The 21,645-nt window shown below is 41.4% G+C and overlaps 1 protein-coding gene across 1 annotated transcript in view; it reads right to left on the reverse strand.

Moving 5' to 3' along the window:
- Tmem214 (Transmembrane protein 214) overlaps positions 1 to 21,645 on the reverse strand; it is a 377,130-nt gene that overhangs the window by 23,342 nt on the left and 332,143 nt on the right. Inside the window, 1 exon segment of the mRNA XM_068372549.1 lies at positions 14,376 to 14,532. Coding sequence (XP_068228650.1) covers positions 14,376 to 14,532 — 157 coding nt within the window.

The raw sequence follows: 21,645 nt of genomic DNA on the forward strand, positions 1-21,645 counted from the left end.
CACTTGATCAAATTATCCATGGACATATTGGCAGCAGAAATTCCAAGGGATCTACACAAATATAAGAAATACACCATTGATGTGGATATAATTTGTTAGTACAATGCCTCCTAGATGCTACAATGGACAGTTTAGAAGTCCTGGAAAGGCCTTTGTTCTTAGAAGACAGTTAGTCTCTCCACATAATCAGATGAAGCATTAGTGTTTTCATGCAGCAAATGACAAAGCTCTCTTAGAAGATCTACTTTGCACAAAAGTATGGTTGGGAGTTCACTCAGCAATAGCCACAAGATAGCGAATCATTCGTTTTGAGGCCAATACAAAACTATGAGTGTCTTCCTAGCATTAACTAAAGTCCTGACTTTGATTACCTGATAAATAATGAAGAAGGGAGGGAACAAAAGAATCTAGGTTTTACCATTCCTGCAGCAAGGCATTCACTGCCCATGCCAAGGGATCCTTTACTGGTGAGCAAAAAACTTCCATTTTCCTGTTCAGAGAGGTCATTAACATGGTCAACAATATTTTCCCTTACACTTACCATTTGTTTTGGCACACCAGAAGATGAAGAGACCATACAACATAGTTAAGAGCTGGTTCTAGACTCTCAAAAGGCTTTTGACAAAGTTCCTCTTAAAAAATTTAACGGTCAAAATTACAGCACTAGGCACTACTGACAAGCCAGCTGAATAGATTGAAGATTGGCTAACAAACAGAAAAAAAGAGTTGTGTTCAATGGAGAAGATTTAGAGCGGGCAGCTGTTACAAGCGTAGTACCTCAAAGATCTGTTCTTGGCCCATTGCTATTTCTGATCTACATTAACAACATAGATTTGGGGTTAACTAGTAGAAACATAGAAGCCTTAAAGGAGGATCCGATGAAGCTAGGAGAATGGTCCAGAAAATGGCAAATGCCTTTCAACTGTGGGAAATGCAAAGTCAGGCACATAGGTTACAGTAACCTACAATCAGATTACTCACTGCTGGGTAATGAAATAGAAAGTGTGGACAAGGAGGAAGATCTTGGTATCATCATCATCAAGGATTTGAAGTTCACCAAACAGAGCATAAAAGCTGAAAAGAAAGCACAAAAACTGATAGGTTACATAAAGAGACAATTCAAATACAGAAACAATACACTGAACTACAACTGTACATATCACTAGTAGGACCCCGTCTTGAATATGGAGGCCAATTTGGATACAGACGAAGGATGGAACATTTGAACTTATTTGATCTACAAACTCAACGACTAAGGGGACAGTTAAAAGAGGCATTTCAAATTCTTAAAGGAATAAATAATGTAGATTACAACCACCTATTCACGCTTAGCACAAATCATTCCAGAGGGAACGGATACAAACTGGAATTGAAAAGATACAACACCACTCAATGTGGCAATTTCTTTACATATAAAATAACAAATTCATGGAAGAGACTTCCAGCGGCTGTAGTAAACAGTAACATGGTAAACGAGTTTGAGAATAAGTTTGACAAGATCATAAGAACTCTCTAAATGCTTAAAGTAAATCACTCTACCAAAGAGCAAGTGGAGTCACTGCAGATGGACTAAAAAATCAGAGAAAAAGAGAGAGAAAATCAATCAATCAATCAATCAATCAAAATCAATCAATCAATCACACACACACACACACTCTCTCTCTCTCTCTCTCAACAGGTATTCTCGAAAAATGAATTCTCCGTTATGGCCCTGGCCTTCTGCTCTGACAGATCTCCCTCTTTATCCAAGTTAGCACCACTATCTGGTCTGCAAGCTGCCTCATCTCAACCTAGGGTACATGCTATCTGTAGGATCCTTTGGCTTTTTGCTTGGCAGTGATCAGGCCTAAGACAGAACCATTTAGCCAAACCTGATCCAATTAGCAAGTCAAAGTAAGCCAAGTTTTGCAAGTGGTTGTATTAGCCCCCACTTCCAATAGTGGGGCTGACTTTTCCATTTCCTGGAAACTGATCACCTTTTCGCCAGAGTCCATAAGTATATCGGTGTTACGAGAGTATTACCAACTACCATTCAGCTCCCACCCTATCTTGTCCCATTATCTGGTGTTACAAGAGTATTACCAACTACCATTCAGCTCCCAGCCTATCTTGTCCCATTATCTTCTTACATTCCTCTGGGGGCTTAAAAGTTGGTAAAAGGGGCAAGAAGTTCTAAGCTGACAGGCTGATGTGTGTACTGGGAACGATACTGTCTTTAGGGAAGTTCATCTTCTGCGTAAGACATATGATGAGTCCCCTTCAATTCCATCTAAACCAACTTGAGAATGAAAGTTGCCTCTCAAGTCACACTCTCTCCCCCCTTTCAACCAGTCGGGGTTGATAAGTTGGTAGGGAAGACATCAGAGATTGATGAAAAGGTTAAGTCCTTAGGCAAGAATTCCAAAGATGTTGACGTTCTCTGATACACCAGGAGAGGGGTGGGGAGCATTTATGGAGGATCGTCATCTCTCAGGGTAATGGAAAAAATGAAAAAGGATCTTCATATTAACAGTTCAGAACAGCCCTTCACTTTAACAATGCAACAGCACTAGCTTACATAAGGAAATGGAAACCAGCCTGAGACTTTGTTTTCACTGTTAGCTCAAAAATTGCTATGTTTGGCAGATTAAAAGGATATGCCTATCTACCTTGTTTGTTCTGAAAAAGGATCGACTAATCAACTAAGTCGAAAGAACCAGCTCTTACCTATGTTGAGGTCTCTTCATCTTCTGGTGTGCCAAGATTAATGGTAAGTGTGAGGGAAAATCATTAAATCACTCTGTATTAGAAAATGCACTATATAACCTTAATATATTCCTTGATTAACATACTTATCTTTGTTCATAGGCTCTAGATTACCTCAAATATGCTGTCTTTTCATGCTGCAGGGAAAAAAAGCACCACTTAAAAAGTCTACACGTTAAACTTTGTCAAGGAAGTCGGTACAGCTCATGAACAGCTCTACAAGCTTCATGTATTCTTATAGTTCCCTAACATTATACAGCACTCTGAGAAAACATGAGATTAACAAACTTCGGAGACATTTCTTTGTATCCCGCAATAAAAAAAGGCAAAAAATAAAAAAGTCAAACAATGTAAGCGCAAGTGCTATAACTAAAAAAGCCACAATTTTAGCCTGTTTGCATACATCCGGAAGCAATATCAGCACATACGAGAAGGGGGGCATTAGGGAGAGGGAAAGTGGGCGTATCGTACCAAGGAGGGAACTTTCAAATTTTCTTTTTATAATAGGTGGTAAAATCTGTTCCTTTTGGGTGAGGAATAGCGATGAACTTCAGGAAGATTTATTGAAATATTATGCATCTATGTACATACGGTATATTAAATTTTACATATATATGGATTGCTTCTATGAACATGAGATAATATAATAAATTTGGAAGTAATTTGTATTTTTCCTAGCAATACAAACCTGGAGCTCTTTACTGAGGAGTATTATTTCAACAAAAGCTGAAACCAGCCGATAAACTTTTTGTCAGGGTGTAACTACCCGCCGCTAGTTAGCAGAGGGGGGGAGCGGGGTAGGTTAACCCTCCCGCTCACACCAGCAGTAGCGACTAACCGTCACTTTTTTAATTGCGGCAGGACTTTCAGGGGGTTGATGCTGGCGAGTTAGTATGTGTAAAGAGCTCCAGGTTTGTATTGCTAGGAAAAATACAAATTACACTGGCTGCCAACTGTCACGAGATGGCCTCTGTATAGTGATACCTTGAGGGATCCTGCACCACGTTATCCTCGCAGGATAACGGCCAGGGCAATCATTGCTGGAAAATAAGGAATTAATCAGTTGGAACATACATCGTAGCTATTTGGGCTGTGCCCTCTACTAATATATATTTCTTCTCGCCTCCCGCTGACAGGAGGACGGGGACATAACACATATACATGTATATGAGGTTGTCCATAGAGCGTGAAACTCACCCACCAAAGAACAACTCAGCTGTGCAGGGTTCCCCGAATGCTGCACCCCAAGAGGGGAAGATGAAGTAGGAGGTGGCCAGTCACTGCCACATTCATCCTAGACTTACTAAGCAGGTAACCTCCGCCCTCGAACCTCTGATACTTGTCCCACAAGGGAGCTGGGGTGTTTAGATCACTTTATGAGCAACCACCACAGGACCTATTGAGAAGTGTGTCTAGGCTCCTCTGGGTTATGTCTTGCAGGTAGCAGGAGGTGAACATTGTTTGATGTTTCAACCTGCCCACTTGCAGTACCTGCTGAACAGAAAAATTCTTTGGAATGCCAGGGAAGTATTACTCCCATAACATCATACGCATGGGGACGTCTACCTGTCGTCAAGGTGTCTGAGGCCCGTGCCCTTTCTATTACTGTACTCATCTGATCCAAGAGGAGATCAAGTTCTTCGTGATTTCCTCTTGGTCTTCCCCATGCTGATGAACAGCTTGATAACATGGGGTCGAGTTCTTCTCATCCTTATGAGATACCCTGGATAGGTGTAATGGGTAAAAAAAAACATGTTTTTTTGCTATAATTTTTCATCCGTATTGGTTGCGTGTGATATCGACCTGCGAAACCTCAGTTCAGTGTGCGCAGCAGTCGGGTGAGGACGCATTTCATCCCAGCTCTTTTCTTTGTGCTATTTCTGAGATACCCTCGGGTCGAGCTCGACCCATCAATACCTAAGTTGTGTAATATCAAATTTTTATATAATTATCGAATGTGCAGTAGTGTTTAGGCGTGTAAAAAAAGGATTGTTGTAAAGTGTTTGTGAATGTCTTCTAAACCTTATGTTTTTATAAAATAGCTTATAATTTCTCCTGTTTTTGTAAGTTTTTACCTTTATGATAACTTAATTATGATCGTTTTTTAATTTTTTTAATTGCAAAATAATCTATAACCTTCATTCTAGTTACCATAATATTTTTCTGCAAATCCTCGAACAATTATATAAGTAAATGACTCGCTGATATTGACATATCTTTCTCCATTTCAGGTAGCAGATTTGACCTTCCAAGGTGGTGTGGTTGGCAGCCATTTTGTGAGCATTTCTGACACAAGCTGGCATAGCTCTATGTATTCCTATTTTTTTTTTTTTTTTTTATAAAATTTCTGATATTTCCATGCATTAATACTATGCTCAGCAATGGATATAAGGATATGTCTTGAAAAATTTCATGATATAACTCAGGAAAAAAAAAAAATTAAATATTATCCAAGTGCAGATTATTTTACACATTTTTGTTGTAAGATAATAATACAACATACTGTAAAAATTTCAGCCACCAACTATGTCATTTACTTACCGCAAAAAAATTTTGAGAAGAGGATAGATTTTTTAGCCAAATAAATATACACTTTTTTTTCTCATTTCAGGATATGTTCCCTTTTGGTCTCCCCCCCCCCGGATCTCAGCAAATGGTGCTCAATAATTATAGAATAAGTGCATGGAATAGTTTTAGTTTATTTCCATATTTAGATTTTAGGTGAACTTTTTTGTAGTCATTTTTTTATATTTATTTGTAATAAATATTTATTTAGAACTTAGCTTTCATTTATTTTTTTTGACAAAAAGAATATTCTTTGAAGTTTTTTTTTTAATAGTAAAAGGTTGTGAATTGATTTGTAAATGAATTTTTTATGAATTTTCTTTGGACCTCGGGTCGAGGTCGACCCATCGATACCTAATTAAGGTGGTCAAATAACGATACCTATCCAGGGTATTCATCGTCCTTACAGGGCATAGTTAAAGTCCATCAGTATCGTTTGTTACCGATCGGACACTCACAATCCGAAGGGTCCCGAATCTAGGATTTGCTAAGGACGGAATTTAGGTCTGAAACAAACTCAGGGGGTGACACTGAGTGTGACTTGCCACCCATCCCCCTGAATGGGTGATGTCAAATGGAAGATCTTGTAGCTCACTTCCTGCAAAAGTCAGGGCCAAAAGAAGACTGTCTTTAAGGTCAAGTCTTTATCCAAGGCTTGACGTAGAGGTTCATAATGTCATAAGGGGCTCCTTTCTGTGAACGTAAGACCCTAACAACGTTCCAAGGAGGTGGTCTAACTTTTGACTGGGGGCAGGAGTGCTCAAAGTTCCGTATAAGGAGTCACAATTCCGCCAAGGAGGAAATGTTAACTCAATTCAGTTCGAAGACAATGTTCAAGACTGAACGAAAGCCTTTCCCCACAGACACTGAGCGAGTTTCCCCCACCGAGGAACAGTAAAATCTCCGCTACTGCTGGACTACCGGTACTGAGTGGAGAGATACCCTGTCCATAACCTCCACCACAAAAGACGAACCACTTCACCTGATACACCACAGACGACGACTCCCAGAGGTATCTTGCCATGCGTCTAGCAACCGGCTTCAAAAAGCCTCTCTTGCGAGTAGTTGCTGGGTAGCCTCCTGGTGTGAAGGCATAGCGATGGTATCACTTAGTGTAAAATCTTCACATGTAGTTGTCTGAGTAGCTCGGGAAGAGGACGGAGCTCCCTCAGTGCCTCTATGAGCAAATGCAGAAGGTCCGGAACCATTCTGCATGCTGCCACAGCAGAGCTAAGAGGGTCAGTGCTAGATCTGCAATGTCCTTACCCTGTTCAATAATCTCCTTACTAGGCAGGAGGAAGGGAACGCATGGTTGTCCATTTTGTTCCACAGGTGTTGAAAAGTCCTGCAAGAACACTTGTGGTACCGGTACTGATGAGAAGTACACCGACAGTTCCGGTTTAGGGACGTCGTGGACAGGTCGAATGCCCATTCGGAGCCAACTATCTGACTATACCTGCTCAAACTGTTCGGCAGCACGTTTTTCTTGCGAGGGATGAAGAGTGCTGTTAAGGCTACCAAATTCCCTTCTGTCCACCGGAGGATTTTCACAGCTAGCAGGCATAGGTGCTGTGACAAGGTCTCTCCTTGTTTGTTCCAGTGGGACACTACTATAGTGTTGATGCTCATCAGCACTACATAATGACCTGAAAGGAGGTAATGAAAATACTTGAAGGTCAGGCAGGCTATCCTCATTTCCCGAAGGTTATGTGGCACCACCTTTCGGATTCGGACCAAAGTCCGGATGCTGTCAGGTGTAACAGATGACAACCTCCCCCCTTCTTTTTAATGCGTCTATGAAGACCAACAAATCTAAGGGAGGAGAGAGATAAACTCCTCTGATGAGATTGGTGTCTAGCACCCACAAACTCAGGTCTTTCTTCTGCTCGGGTCCCACTGGTACTAGGGTGCTCAAGGACAGTATGTGGAACCAGCCATGGGGCATTAACTTCTTGAGGAATGTTAGATGCCCAAGCCGTTTTGCCACTGGTGCTAACAGTTTGCCTCTAAGGAGAAAGCTCTGCCGGTACTTGATCCCCTAACAGAAAGGCCTTACCTAGTATGGTCTTGACCAAAGGTGGAACAGTCTGAGGATGGTCGATCCTTGAAGGGGAGGCTACCTGCCATCCCTCTTCGCAAGGGCGAGCGTTGGCAAGGAGAAGGTTTGTAAGGCGCGCTGGCTTGGGCACCTCTTCCAGTTTGTCCTGCTGGGAGCGTATGGTCGCGAGTTGAGAGCAGCAAAAACAGAGCCTTTCAGCTCTTAAATGTAATTTCTATCCAAGTGCACTTGTGAAGGGTGAGTCCATGATTGTGAGGCAAAACTGGTAGAGCGCGCTCCTTCCAGTTTGCCCAACCGCAAGATGCGACTTGGAATTGCGCACTGGTTTGTGCGCTTTTCTCAGTTCTCATGGGCAACAGATCTAGCCCTGCGTGCCTTTTTCAGCTAGCCCAGGTACCGTGACCTAGGACTCGCCTTTATACTGGACCATGTTTCTTGTGTTTGTGGTTCTTGATTTAAAGATTCGCCCAAGAGAGCATTCCGTGTAGCTGAAGTGCAGTGCCTCTCTTAGTCAGGCAAATGAGCTTCTCCGCCCACTTTACTCGCTGAATTAGTGCGCAACGCCGTGCAAGATTTCCAGGCAAAACTAGTGTGTGTTAATGCACGAGGAAGATAGACCAGGGTATTTTCCTATGAACTGTCTCCCACAGCAGCCTGGTGAGTAAAGTTATGCGGCCCTCCAGGAAGAGGCATTCGTTCCTAACAGGCTATTAAGACTGCTGGAGACAGGTTGTACCAGCACCTGTGAGGAAAAATTCCTCCATCACCATTGGGAAGGCTCTGGGCTACCTGGTCAACCAATACCCATTAGGATGTCAACAATACCTCGGGATTGTCTCTATTGCGCTTCCCCCTAAAGGTTAGCAAGTTCCATTGAGTGGAACAAGCGACCTAGACCTTCCAGCGCAAAGTCAATCCTCCTCGGTTCCTCGCGAGGGGTCTAGAGATTGCGTAGCAAGTAACATCTCAAGTTGATGTCAAGAAGTGCAACAGTTTGCACACACCTGCTATGAAGGGGGGGGGGGATTAACTCCAACTGCCACCAATGCAATGGGAGCTGGCCAAGTATGTACGATAAAATCGATAAACCAGGGTAGCCTGTACTCCTTAGAGGAAGAAGTTATTACAGCAAATCTCCTAGTGATTGCTTAAGGGTAAGAGACCGATCGTACACAACTAATTCCAAAAGGTAGGATTCATATGTATCTCCAATCTATTGTTGGACAGGTATTGTATGCACAAGTCCATCTATGGACCCGTAATCCAGACAAGGGAGGCGGACGAACATATGGGCGTAGCACGAATTATTAGCAGTGTCCAGAACTCGGTTGGAGAACGTTGATAAATGTTCTTAACCGAGACCACCTCCTTCCTATGAACGATGAAAAAGTTTGTATTTCTTCGTTTCCGATCAGCAAAACTGGTATAAGTTTTTAATTTTTTCTTCCATTAAACCGAATCACTTATGTGAAGTTTCTGGTCTCGGTATTATTATTAGAATTGAGACCTCTGATCGGAAGTTAGGAAGGATTGCCAGGGATGAAGGGGGACCGCATATCCAGCATGTCTGGTTACGGGGAAGGAAAAAGAGTAATGCATAACCTGGTTCCCCATAAGGAATATAGCCATCAACACTAATGATATATTAGAACAGACTTCTAATTGTAAGATGGTCTATAATCCTCGTCAGCAGCAAGATTGCTTGCCCGCATAGGCGCATGTCCGTCTGCCGCTGCGCATGAGTAACCTCTTTGCCTCCGGGTAAATGTTTGACGAGTTTTAGACCGCTTGAGGGAATAATGTATGTGCGAGGAATCACAACATTAATGCCAACGAATTATATCATCGACTAACTGTAGTATTCAGAAGATGTGTAAAACAACACATACAGCTAGTTTAACGATTATAACTCCGTTTTTTGCCTGCCTGCCTGCCTTGTGGGCAAGGCTTGCTAACATTCATAAACGAAACGGGAGGCTGACAAAATTGTTTGGTTGTCTTGTAGGGCGGGGGCCTCTTAACGTTCGTAAACGTAATGAAAAGCCGACAACATTCATCTGGCCACCTTGTGTATGGAGCTTGCTATGGTTCGTAAACGTGAGCAGAAACTAACAATCTTGGGACTACAGGCTTAGGATTATAACCTTGTGAGGGTATAATCGTAAGCTCTCCATTTTGTCGGGCAACTAAGCCCAAGAAAATAACCCAGAAGGATTATAATTCACGAATCTTGGTGTCTAACGAGTACTCGTGTCCAGAGACACTGACACATGCAGCCGACTCAAGCCATCGGTAGTAAACCATACTGTGGCAAACCCTGAGGTTTTGTCTTGGCACAAGCACATGCGCCACAAGAGTTCGATTCAGCCTTTTACAGAATTTTACCGAACGTCTGTAATTATGTAAAACTTCTCAGGGCTGAGAGATACCCATGTAAAAGCGAAGTATTGCATGAAGGGTTTGTTGTCCCAGAAAGCTTTCGTACAGGGTTGCCAGCAAATGCTGGCGAGCATTTGTAAACGTTGGCGAGCACTCGCGAGAATCAGTGAACGCCGTCTGATACAGTAATACCTCGACTTATGAGTGTCCCAACATATGAGAAATTTTAGATGCGAGGAAAGATTTGAGCAAATTTTTGCCCCGAGATAAGAGACAAATTTGAGATACGAGGATACGAGATGGTTCCTTATGTGGCCACTAGGTAGCCGAGTGTGCGAGAGGCTGCTAACCAGGACAGCATCGCTCACTCTTTCCCGTCGGATCTCTGTCGCGTAAAGTTATCTCCCGGCATCGGCCGTAGTGTTTGCATTTTTTACGTGGTTTTTGCGTTAACCAGTACAGAATTAAGTGAATAAGCAATGGGTCCAAAGCAAGCGAGTGCAAACGAGGGTAGTGAAAAGAAAAAGCGTATGATGACAATTGAGATAAAGCATGAAATAATTGAAAAACATGAGAGTGGTGTACGAGTGACTGAGCTGACTCGCCAATATGGGAGGAGTACATCAACAATATGTACCATCCTTAAGCAGAAGGATGCTATAAAGAGCACCAAGCCTTCCAAAGGACTAACCCTCCTTTCCAAGCTGCGGAGTAATATTCATAACGAGATGGAGAGGCTTCTTTTAATATGGATAAAGGAGAAACAGTTGGCGGGAGATAGCATGACCGAGACAATCATCTGTGAAAAGGCCAGCAGAATCTACAATGACTTGAAAAGAAAACAAGCAGCTGAGAGAGGGGAGACTTTGACGACAGCGGAAACCTTCAAAGCCAGTCGTGGCTGGTTGGATAATTTAAAAAAACGGACTGGGATACACTCAGTTGTTGGGCATGGGGAAGCAGCAAGTTACGACTCGAAAGCTGCGGCGGACTACGTCAAAACCTTTGCCTCAGTTATCGCAGAACAAGGATACATCCCCCAACAAGTCTTCAACTGCGGTGAAACTGGCCTTTTCTGGAAGAAGTTGCCCAGGAGGACATTCAGCACGGCAGAGGAGAAGAGACCGGTTAACTCTAGCCTTTTGTGCCAATGCCAGCGGTGACTGTAAGGTCAAGCCACTGCTGGTGTACCACTCAGAAAACCCACGTGCTTTCAAGAGCCAAAGGATCTTGAAAGAAAAACTGCAAGTGATGTGGCGCACTAATGCTAAGGCTTGGGTTACGCGGCATTTCTTCACAGAATGGGTTCATCTGTGCTTTGGTCCGGCAGTCAAATAATATTTGGCCAAGAAAAGCCTGCCAATGAAATGTCTCCTGGTCCTTGACAATGCCCCTGGTCACCCTCCTGGTCTCGAAGAGGACATTCTTGATGCGTACAGGTTCATCAAGGTCCTTTATCTCCTGCCCAACACCACGCCACTCCACCCCACGGACCAAAAAGTAATTTCTAACTTTAAAAAAACAGTACACGAAGCATTTGTTCAAGAAATGCTTTGATGTCACACACAACACCAATCTCACCCTCCGTGAATTTTGGAAGGAACATTTCAATATCGTCCATTGCTTAAAAATTATTGACGATGCATGGCAGGGTGTCACATGAACTCTTAATTAAGCATGGAAGAAATTGTGGCCAGCTTCCGTCGCTGAGAGGGACTTTGAAGGGTTCGATACCCCAGACCCTGATGAACCTGAACCTATTGTGGTGGATGAAATCGTGTCTCTTGGAAAATCCATGGGGCTGGAGGTAGATGAGGCAGACGTGAACGACCTTGTCGAGGAGCATCAGGAAGAGGTCACGGCACAGGATTTGATCGAGCTCCAGGAGATGCAACATTCGGAGGTGTTGCAGGAGCTCAGTAGCGAAGAGGAGGTGGAAGAGGAGGACCGCCTTTCTACGACGGAAATCAGAGACATGTTAGCGAAGTGGCAGGAGTTTTCTGATTTTATGGAAAAGAGGCACCTGGACAAGTTGGCGTGTGGTCGTGCGTTAGCCTTTTGTGACGACACTTGTGTACGTCATTATCGTAACATTTTGAAGGGGAGAAAAGCAAACATCCCTAGATAGGTTCCTTTTAAAAAGTGAAGATGAAAGCGAGTTAAAAAGCGAGGCAAAAAGAGCCAAGCCGGAAGAAGAAAAGTAAAAAAAAAATTAAAATTAAAACAAAATTAGAATTAAGTTTAGTGTAACGTAAGATTAACATTTATTTTTAAGTGTGTACAGTAAGCTAATTTCATTTAAGTTATGTTATGTAGTGTTACAAAAGTGTAGCGTACCGAACGTGTTGCCGTCAAGTCTCTCTCCTCCCCGTTCTCTCTTCATCCTCCTTCGCACACACTGCCGTTAGCCGCTACCGTCTGTCTCGAAGGTAAGAACTCCATAATAATGTCAGATTTTATTGCAGATCATAACCAGTACAGTACATAGGTATTTGTTATTTTGTGAGCATAGAATGTAAATTAGAACAATTTAAAACATGTTTTTCTGCTGTAATATACTGTTTTTAGGTGTTTTTTCTTAGGGTGCGAACGGATTATTTCATATGGGAAAAATTGATCCGAGATACGAACGAATTGACATACGAGCTCAGGGCCCGGAACGCACTAGGCTCGTATCTCAAGATATTACTGTACTAGCAAACACTGCCAAGCACCCACAAAGTGCTGGCAATCGCCCACGAACGCCAGCGAGAGTCCGTAAACGAGCATATTCAAAGCGCCAGCAATCTCCTTTCCAGCTAGACCCAGTAGCATACGCTACTCTAGCTTTGTCAAAGAGGGTTCACAAACTCGCTACGGGTACTAAGGCGAGGATTTCGCAAAACTTCACCTCGGGCCAACCTCGCGGGGCTGGGGTCTCGCGCGAAGCGAAGGCTCGTGCGAGACAAGTGTCTCGCACGAAGCGAGAAATCCCTCACCTCTTCTTAGAACTCCTACTCCCCCCCACAAAAAAGGGGGGAGGTGAGTAGCCTTATGTAATTCCCTCGAAGGAAACGAAACAAGTCTGTGCTGGACTTGATCAGCTGTTTCTCCCTCGTTAGCGTTAGAAACTTTAAGAGCTTTGTTGTGCCCGAAAGCACGATGTGGCAATAACCCCAAAGAGTTAAGGCCTACACGACTCATCGATGGGGAAGGAGGCTGGCAGTCTTCACCATCTGCGGCAAATATCCTAGAGGGAAAATGCAACAAGACTCGTTTCTCGCAAGCTATAAGAGAGATCAACACCTCTTTCGATGGCGCATCGCCTTACATAAGAGGGAGCTGCCACTCAGAAGGGAAGATATTTCCTCTCGCATGAGAGGATTGATCAACTCCCCCTTCCTACGGTGCATCGCCTCACGTAGGAGGAAGCCTCCGCTCAGAAGGGAGTATTGGAGAAGATCTTTCCTGTCGCAAGAGAGGATTGATTAACTCCCACTTCCTACTGTGCATTGCCTCGCGTACGAGAGAGCCTTCACTTAAAAGGGAGCGTTGGAGAAGATCTCTCTTCTCGCCAGATCTTCTCGCCAGAGGATTGATCAACTCCTCCTTCCTAGGATGCATCGCTTTGCGTACGAGGGAGCTGTCACTCAGAAGGGTGTGTTGGAGATCTCTCCTCTTGCAAGAGGATTGATCAACACCTCATTCCTACGGTGCATCGCCTCGCGGATGAGGGAGCTGCCGTTCACAAGGGAATGTAGAAGATGATCTCTCTTCTTGCAAAAGAGGATGATCAACTCCTCCTTCCTAAGGCATATCACCTTGCAGACGAGGGAGCTGTCGTTCAGAAGGCCGTTGGAGAAGATCTCTCCTCTTGCAAAAGAGAAAATCCATCAACTCCTCCTTCCTATGGCGCATCACCTCATGGACGAGGGAGGTGCCGCTCGGAAGGGTGCTGCATCGTCCTTCCTCGGAAGGTCGAACTGCGTAACACTTGAAGGCGTACCTTCCGGTTGACAGTTTGCATCTCCCTTTGGGCGAACCCGGCTAAAGGAACAGCAACCCAAAAAATCTCCGGAACGAAACCGAAACTCGTTCCCAAGACATGTGGTCCTGTGAAAAATCACTCCGAGGAGTTGCTGTCAGCCACTGCTCATGACCACCCGCCGAAGCAGAGCGAAAACTGGGTGAGCAACAGAGGTAGAGGCCATGGCCTTTTTCTACTTCCCTTGCCAGGGGAACCCGTGAAAGGAAGGCAGCTCAAAAGGAAATTTAATAAACATTAGGCTAGTTGCTTTTAGCCGTAACCGGTTAAAAGGGTGTTGACGGGAGAGAGAGACTACGTCTTTACTCTACTGAGCTGAAATAAAAAGTGACGGTTAGTTGCTAATGCTGGTGTGAGTGGGAGGGTTAACCTACCCTGCTCACCCCCTACGCTAACTAGCAGTTCGTAGTTACACCCTGACAAAAAGTTTATCGGCTGGTTTCAACTTTCGCAGAAATAATAAATCTCGGTAAAGAGCGGAAGGTTTGTATTTTGCACCGGAACAAATAATATATTAAAGTACATTCAATATCAGTACAGTATTGGAATTTCACAAAAATTACTAATTTCAATTTGAGTATTGGAATATCAAAAAATACATACCGATTCCTTTATAATTGGAATATACTCTACTATTGAGTCTAAAGCAGCCCAAAAATATGCAACTGCTACTTCAAACCAACTCCAAACTAGCAGCAGATATGGTTCTGCTAAATCACATCCTTTGCTGTAGTAGAATGGTATGTTGTATACACACCATCTGCAAAAATATATTCACATTAGCAAACAACATCTACTAAGCAGTTAAGTAGTTTTAAAAATGTGAACATTTGAATTCCAGCTCAATTAGCATAGCAAAACTTAAATTATTGAAAATTGTATGCAAAAAAAGGTAATTTCAACAAAACCTTTTGCCTGTATGGTATAAGATGCATGCTATCCATACCAAAGAATCTTGTTTATACCACTTATCCCTCAAATTTCAATTTATTATCCTATTATTATCCTGCCTGCCATAAGTTTTAACTGAATTATTTTCAGCTTATCTTTATTATCAATACTAGCTAAGTTGGAAAAGCAGGATGTTATAAGCCCAAGGGATCAACAGGGATAAATATCCCAGTGAAGAAATGAAATAAGAAAATAAACTATATGAAAAAACAAGATTTCAAGTGTAAATACTTCTGTACAGTGTATTACTACATACCTGTAATTTTATAAACAGAATGGGAAACCAAAATGTTAGTGTAAGTACTTCTGTACAGTATATCATTTTATAAATCTTTATATCCCATTCATTCTTCTTTTCTATTTCCCTTTCATTTCTGTTATTCACCTAGTTTTAATGTTCATTATATGTATTTAGCTTCAACAATACATATATGAAAAATATAATGTTAAACAGAGCTGAACATTCTTCATGTTATCATGTGAATATATATTTTAAATGCTTTCTTTAAAGAAAAAAAAATTCCATTAAATGATCAAGTTACCAAAATCATCAGAAATTTTATAATAATACTAATTTGATGATTTTATAAAACAACAATCTATCTACTGCACAATAAAATTTTTGAAGTACAGGTATATAATCCTCCCCTATACTGTATAATGAAGAGCAAGTGTCTGGCTCCATATATAAACACACAGAAGGTCCTCAACTTTCAAGCATCCGAAGATACAAACACAAATCCAACTGAAATCATAAATCTCAGATACTGTAGCAAAAGTTTATATGCTGTAATAAGATAAAGAAATACTTTAATAAAACAATAATATATCAATTAATACAGTAAGCAAAATGACATTTGCAATAACCTGATATTTATTTCATATGAAACGGGTTGCTGGAAATCGTACACATGGGAGTTATATTTGGCCTACCCTAGACTAAATTTAACAAAATTCCACTTAAAATCAGATTCTTGAACCTATTATCTTTGTAAGTTAAGGACCTTCTGATATTTTTTTCGCACTGAGCAGCATTGCTAAACGTATGACTATTTGGTCTCTCCCTGTCCCTCAGGTAAGGGGGAGAGGGAGTGGTCATATCCTGGTGAGAGGGGGTAACCATGAGTTAAATTCAAAATCCACAATCTCCAACAAATTGCTGAACAAGCAGGTTGTAGTGAGGAAAAGGAAATATATGACAATACATTTGCAACAGTAATATTTTTTTGAGCAAGAACTAATACGATGAAAATAAACTTTATTAATAGACACAACGGGGGAGAACTGTAATTCTTGTGAAAATGAGGAAGAAGATTTGATCAACTTTTTGTTGTTTTGCCAGGAATATAGAAAAGAAAGGAATGAAAAAATTTGACCTTCAAAAACCCTACGAGTAAGACCTAAAGAAAATATATGATCACTCTTATTAAGTGAAAGAAATTTAGAAAAAAACATTAAACCTAACATGGAGAAAAAGACAAAACAGAATAAAAGAAACTTAATCTCAAATAACTAGATTATTGGAGGTGACCCTGGAAAGGCTATGCCATAAACCTGAACCTAAACCTGAAGGGGGGAGTGGGTAGGAAGGGTTGAATGTGTGTGTATATATATTTACTGTACCCATCTTTTTTGACGGGTTGCATACACAAGTAATAAGATAAAAGAAATTAATGTAAAAATCTGATACCTTCATTTTACATGCCCCCTGTGGCCGCGGGGGCATATAAAAATTAGAATAGCGCCAACGTTATCCCTGCGTGTCGTAAGAGGCGACTAAAAGGGACGGGACGAGAGGGCTGGGAACCCCCTCTCCTGTAAAAAATTTCTGCGAGACATCGACAAGGAGATGGAGCTGGGGGGAGAGTGACTGCTCCCCGCACTCTAGTTTTGGGGTGTTTAAATGTGCGTGGATGTAGTACGATAGAGAGTAAAAGATGTGAGATTGGAAGTATGTTTAGAAGTAGAAGGATGGATGTATTGGCCTTGTGTGAGACAAAGATGAAAGGAAAGGGTGAAGTGATGTTTGGTGAAATGTCTGGTAGAGTGTCTGGGATTGAAAGGGGATAGGCGAGAGAGGGTGTGGCGTTATTGCTGAGTGAATGGATGACAGGTAAAGTAGTGGAATGGAAGGAGATATCATCTAGGTTAATGTGGGCAAGGGTTAGGTTGGGTAGGGAATGTTGGGCGTTTGTCAGTGCGTATGGGCCAGGTAGTGAGAAAAGTGAAGAAGATCGGAATGAGTTCTGGAATGATTTAACTAGGTGTGTAGAAGGACTGGGTAGAAGGAATTATGTAGTTGTTATGGGTGACTTGAATGCTAGAGTGGGCGCTGGAGAGGTAGAAGGTGTCATTGGTAAGTATGGCGTACCAGGTGAAAATGAGAGTGGTGAGAGACTGGTAGACATGTGTGTTGAACAAGAGATGGTAATAAGTGCTAGCTTCTTAAAAAGAAAGATAAAAATAAGTATACATGGGTAAGAGTGGCAAATGGAAGAGTAGTAGAAAGGGCATTAATGGATTATGTGTTGGTAATTAAAAGAATGTTTGGAAGATTGAAAGACGTGCACGTGTTTAGGGGTATGGCTAACGGTATGTCTGATCATTTTTTGGTGGAAGGAAAATTAGTTGTAGCAAAAGAGTGGGGGAATAGAGTAGGTGGATGTAAAAGGGAGGTAGTGAGGATTGAAGAGCTAATAAAACCGGGGGTAAAAAGTAAATATCAGGAAAGGTTGAAAATGGCATATGATGAGGTGAGAGTAAGAGAAACTGGTAATTTAGAGGAGGAGTGGAAGTTAGTAAAAGAAAATTTTGTTGGGATTGCAAGTGATGTATGTGGCAAGAAGGTTGTTGGAGGCAGCATGAGGAAGGGCAGTGAATGGTGGAATGAAGGAGTGAAGGTGAAAGTGGAAGAGAAAAAGAGGGCTTTTGAAGAATGGCTGCAGAGTAATAGTATAGAGAAGTATGAAAAATATAGAGAGAAAAAGGTGGAAGTAAAGCGCAAGGTACGTGAGGCAAAGAGGGCAGCTGACCTGAGGTGGGGTCAGGGATTGGGTCAGTCATATGAAGAGAATAAGAAGAAGTTTTGGAAAGAAGTGAAGAGAGTAAGGAAGGCTGGCGCAAGAATTGAAGAGACAGTGAAAGATGGAAATGGAAGGTTGTTAAAAAGAGAGGAGGCAAGGAAAAGGTGGGCGGAATATTTTGAAAGTTTGCTGAATGTTGAGGATAATAGGGAGGCAGATATAATTGCTGTTCCAGGTGTTGAGGTGCCAGTGATGGGAGATGAGAATGAGAGAGAGATAACAATAGATGAAGTGAGGAGAGCACTAGATGAAACGAGAGTAGGAAAAGCATCTGGTATGGACGGTGTGAAAGCTGAGATGTTGAAGGAAGGGGGTGTGACTGTACTTGAATGGTTGGTGAGATTGTTTAATATGTGTTTTGTGTTGTCAATGGTACCAATAGATTGGGTTTGTGCATGTATTGTACCACTATATAAGGGTAAGGGAGATGTGCATGAGTGTTGTAATTCAAGAGGTATTAGTTTGTTGAGTGTAGTTGGAAAAGTGTATGGTAGAGTATTGATTAATAGGATTAAGGATAAAACAGAGAATGCAATCTTGGAAGTACAGGGTGGTTTTAGAAGAGGTAGGGGTTGTATGAATCAGATTTTTACAGTTAGGCAGATATGCGAGAAATATTTAGCAAAAGGTAAGGAGGTGTATGTTGCGTTTATGGATCTGGAGAAAGCATATGATAGAGTTGATAGGGAAGCAATGTGGAATGTGATGAGGTTATATGGAGTTGGTGGAAGGTTGTTGCAAGCAGTGAAAAGTTTATACAAAGGTAGTAAAGCATGTGTTAGAATAGGAAATGAAGTGAGTGATTGGTTTCCGGTGAGAGTGGGGCTGAGACAGGGATGTGTGATGTCGCCGTGGTTGTTTAACTTGTATGTTGATGGAGTGGTGAGAGAGGTGAATGCTCGAGTGCTTGGACGAGGATTAAAACTGGTAGGCGAGAATGACTATGAATGGGAGGTAAATCAGTTGTTGTTTGCGGATGATACTGTACTGGTAGCAGACACAGAAGAGAAGCTTGACCGACTAGTGACAGAATTTGGAAGGGTGTGTGAGAGAAGGAAGTTGAGAGTTAATGTGGGTAAGAGTAAGGTTATGAGATGTACGAGAAGGGAAGGTGGTGCAAGGTTGAATGTCATGTTGAATGGAGAGTTACTTGAGGAGGTGGATCAGTTTAAGTACTTGGGGTCTGTTGTTGCAGCAAATGGTGGAGTGGAAGCAGATGTACGTCAGAGAGTGAATGAAGGTTGCAAAGTGTTGGGGGCAGTTAAGGGAGTAGTAAAAAATAGAGGGTTGGGCATGAATGTAAAGAGAGTTCTATATGAGAAAGTGATTGTCCCAACTGTGATGTATGGATCGGAGTCGTGGGGAATGAAAGTGATGGAGAGACAGAAATTGAATGTGTTTGAGATGAAGTGTCTAAGGAGTATGGCTGGTGTATCTCGAGTAGATAGGGTTAGGAACGAAGTGGTGAGGGAGAGAACGGGTGTAAGAAATGAGTTAGCGGCTAGAGTGGATATGAATGTGTTGAGGTGGTTTGGCCATGTTGAGAGAATGGACAATGGTTGTCTGCTAAAGAAGGTGATGAATGCAAGAGTTGATGGGAGAAGTACAAGAGGAAGGCCAAGGTTTGGGTGGATGGATGGTGTGAAGAAAGCTCTGGGTGATAGGAGGATAGATGTGAGAGAGGCAAGAGAGCGTGCTAGAAATAGGAATGAATGGCGAGCGATTGTGACGCAGTTCCAGTAGGCCCTGCTGCTTCCTCCGGTGCCTTAGATGACCGCGGAGGTAGCAGCAGTAGGGGAGTCAGCATTATGAAGCTTCATCTGTGGTGGAAATGTGGGAGGTTGGGCTGTGGCACCCTAGCAGTACCAGCTGAACTCGGTTGAGTCCCTGATTAGGCTGAAGGAACATAGAGAGTAGAGGTCCCCTTTTTGTTTCATTGTTAGTGTCGGCTACCCCCCAAAATTGGGGGAAGTGCCTTGGTATATGGATGGATGGATGTACCATACTATATACAATATATGTGGAAATGACCGGAATTCGATGATGTCACCAATATCCAAGTATAGTACTATCTAGAATAATGTCCTTTCAGTTTTACTTTCATGGCTTTAGTACATATTTCATGCTCATCACATTCCAGCTGATATAATTTCTACAGAAAAGACACACAAACACACGTATATTTTATATATATATATATATATATATATATATATATATATATATATATATATATATATATATATATATATATATATATATATATTTATTCTTATGAAGCTGGTCTACATGAGGGTAAATTATTTTACTCACGTATTTCATTTGTGTAATTAAGAGATGTACAGCCAGCTCGTAAGGTGGGTCCCACTCACATAGGATTAAGTAAATGTATGTAAATTAAATAACATTGTCATCATTTATTTAGTTGTATTTTCATTCAGTTCCGTATATGTAAGTTTACATCATTTTAAAGAATTTAATTTCTATTTCACATAGTTTAGTTATGAAGTCTTATGTAATCTTGTTAAAAGGTATGTATGACACACAAGAGGTATAATTACTAAGGATTTCGTCATGTTTCCACATGGTTGGAAAATGCATGAGGATACTAGACTAAGATTATTCTTTTTTAAGGGTAAGAGAGGAGGTGAGCGGAGTTAGCCGAGTGTGTTGCCTCATTGGACGACGAATGGAACACCACCTTCAAACTGCTAAGTTGGCTACCTGATGCAGGAGGAATGGCCCTGACCTTGTGCAAACTCACCAAAAATGATGCTTGAAGCCATTGGAATATTCCAGAGTGTATTAGGATGATATATATAGGGCCTAGCAATGCAGGAGACAGAGAGATCCAGCCTGACCCTCTGAAAGAGCCAACATCCAACCATCCTATCTCCAGCTTCCATCCAGACACTACATTTTTCCTCTTCAACACACATAGTGTTTCCTTTCAAACATGAATATGTTTCCCCTTAAACATACATAGTGTTTTCTCTCAAATGTGAATTGGGCTTGTTCAAAAATTGGAATTTCTGTGGCTTAGGTTGTAAGAAGTGCCGTGTATATGTGAATAGAGTTTTATTATAAAAAAAATTAATTGATTTTTGTGACTGGCCCTGCGAGATTAAGTTAAAGAGTGAACTATATTTATTTCTGCTTAACCGTTCGGCATCCTTGTGTGAGCCCTAGGGACATGAAAATAACAGTTACGTATAAGTAAGTGTAATTGTTTATTTCCTCTGGTGTTGTGTCATTTTTTTTATTAATTGTCAAAATTAAATATTTTCATAAATTAATTTCTAGTGAAACGTGAGTGCATATTTTTTGTTTCTATAAAGTGTCATTATGTCTTAATCTAAGGTCCAGTTAACATTTAATTTTTGAATGATTTATTTTTGGTATTATTTTTATAAGTTATTTTTCTTATAGAATATATCTATTTTTGTAAAGAGTGTATTACTTTTATCACCAATACAGTACTTATTTCACTGCTTTGCACATATTCCCGGACTTAAGAACCGAAGTAAGAGGTTGGTTTTAGAATATTTCCCCTTAAAAGTAAAGTAATCTCCCATTCTTATTTTGAGTGAAAGTAACAAGAAATTTGGATATTCAGTGTTCATATACATTATTGTCTGGGAGTTGCGTATTGCCCTCAGAGCTCAGAGGATTTCTCTTGTGTATCAGATTATGTAATATAAAGTAGGCGAGTTTTGGAGCACAGGAATTTACGTAACTCGCTAGTCGTAAATATACTGTATATATATATATATATATATATATATATATATATATATATATATATATATATATATATATATATATATACATGAACATAT

Source organism: Palaemon carinicauda, chromosome 4, assembly GCF_036898095.1.
Source record: "Palaemon carinicauda isolate YSFRI2023 chromosome 4, ASM3689809v2, whole genome shotgun sequence".
Lineage (NCBI taxonomy): Eukaryota > Metazoa > Arthropoda > Malacostraca > Decapoda > Palaemonidae > Palaemon > Palaemon carinicauda.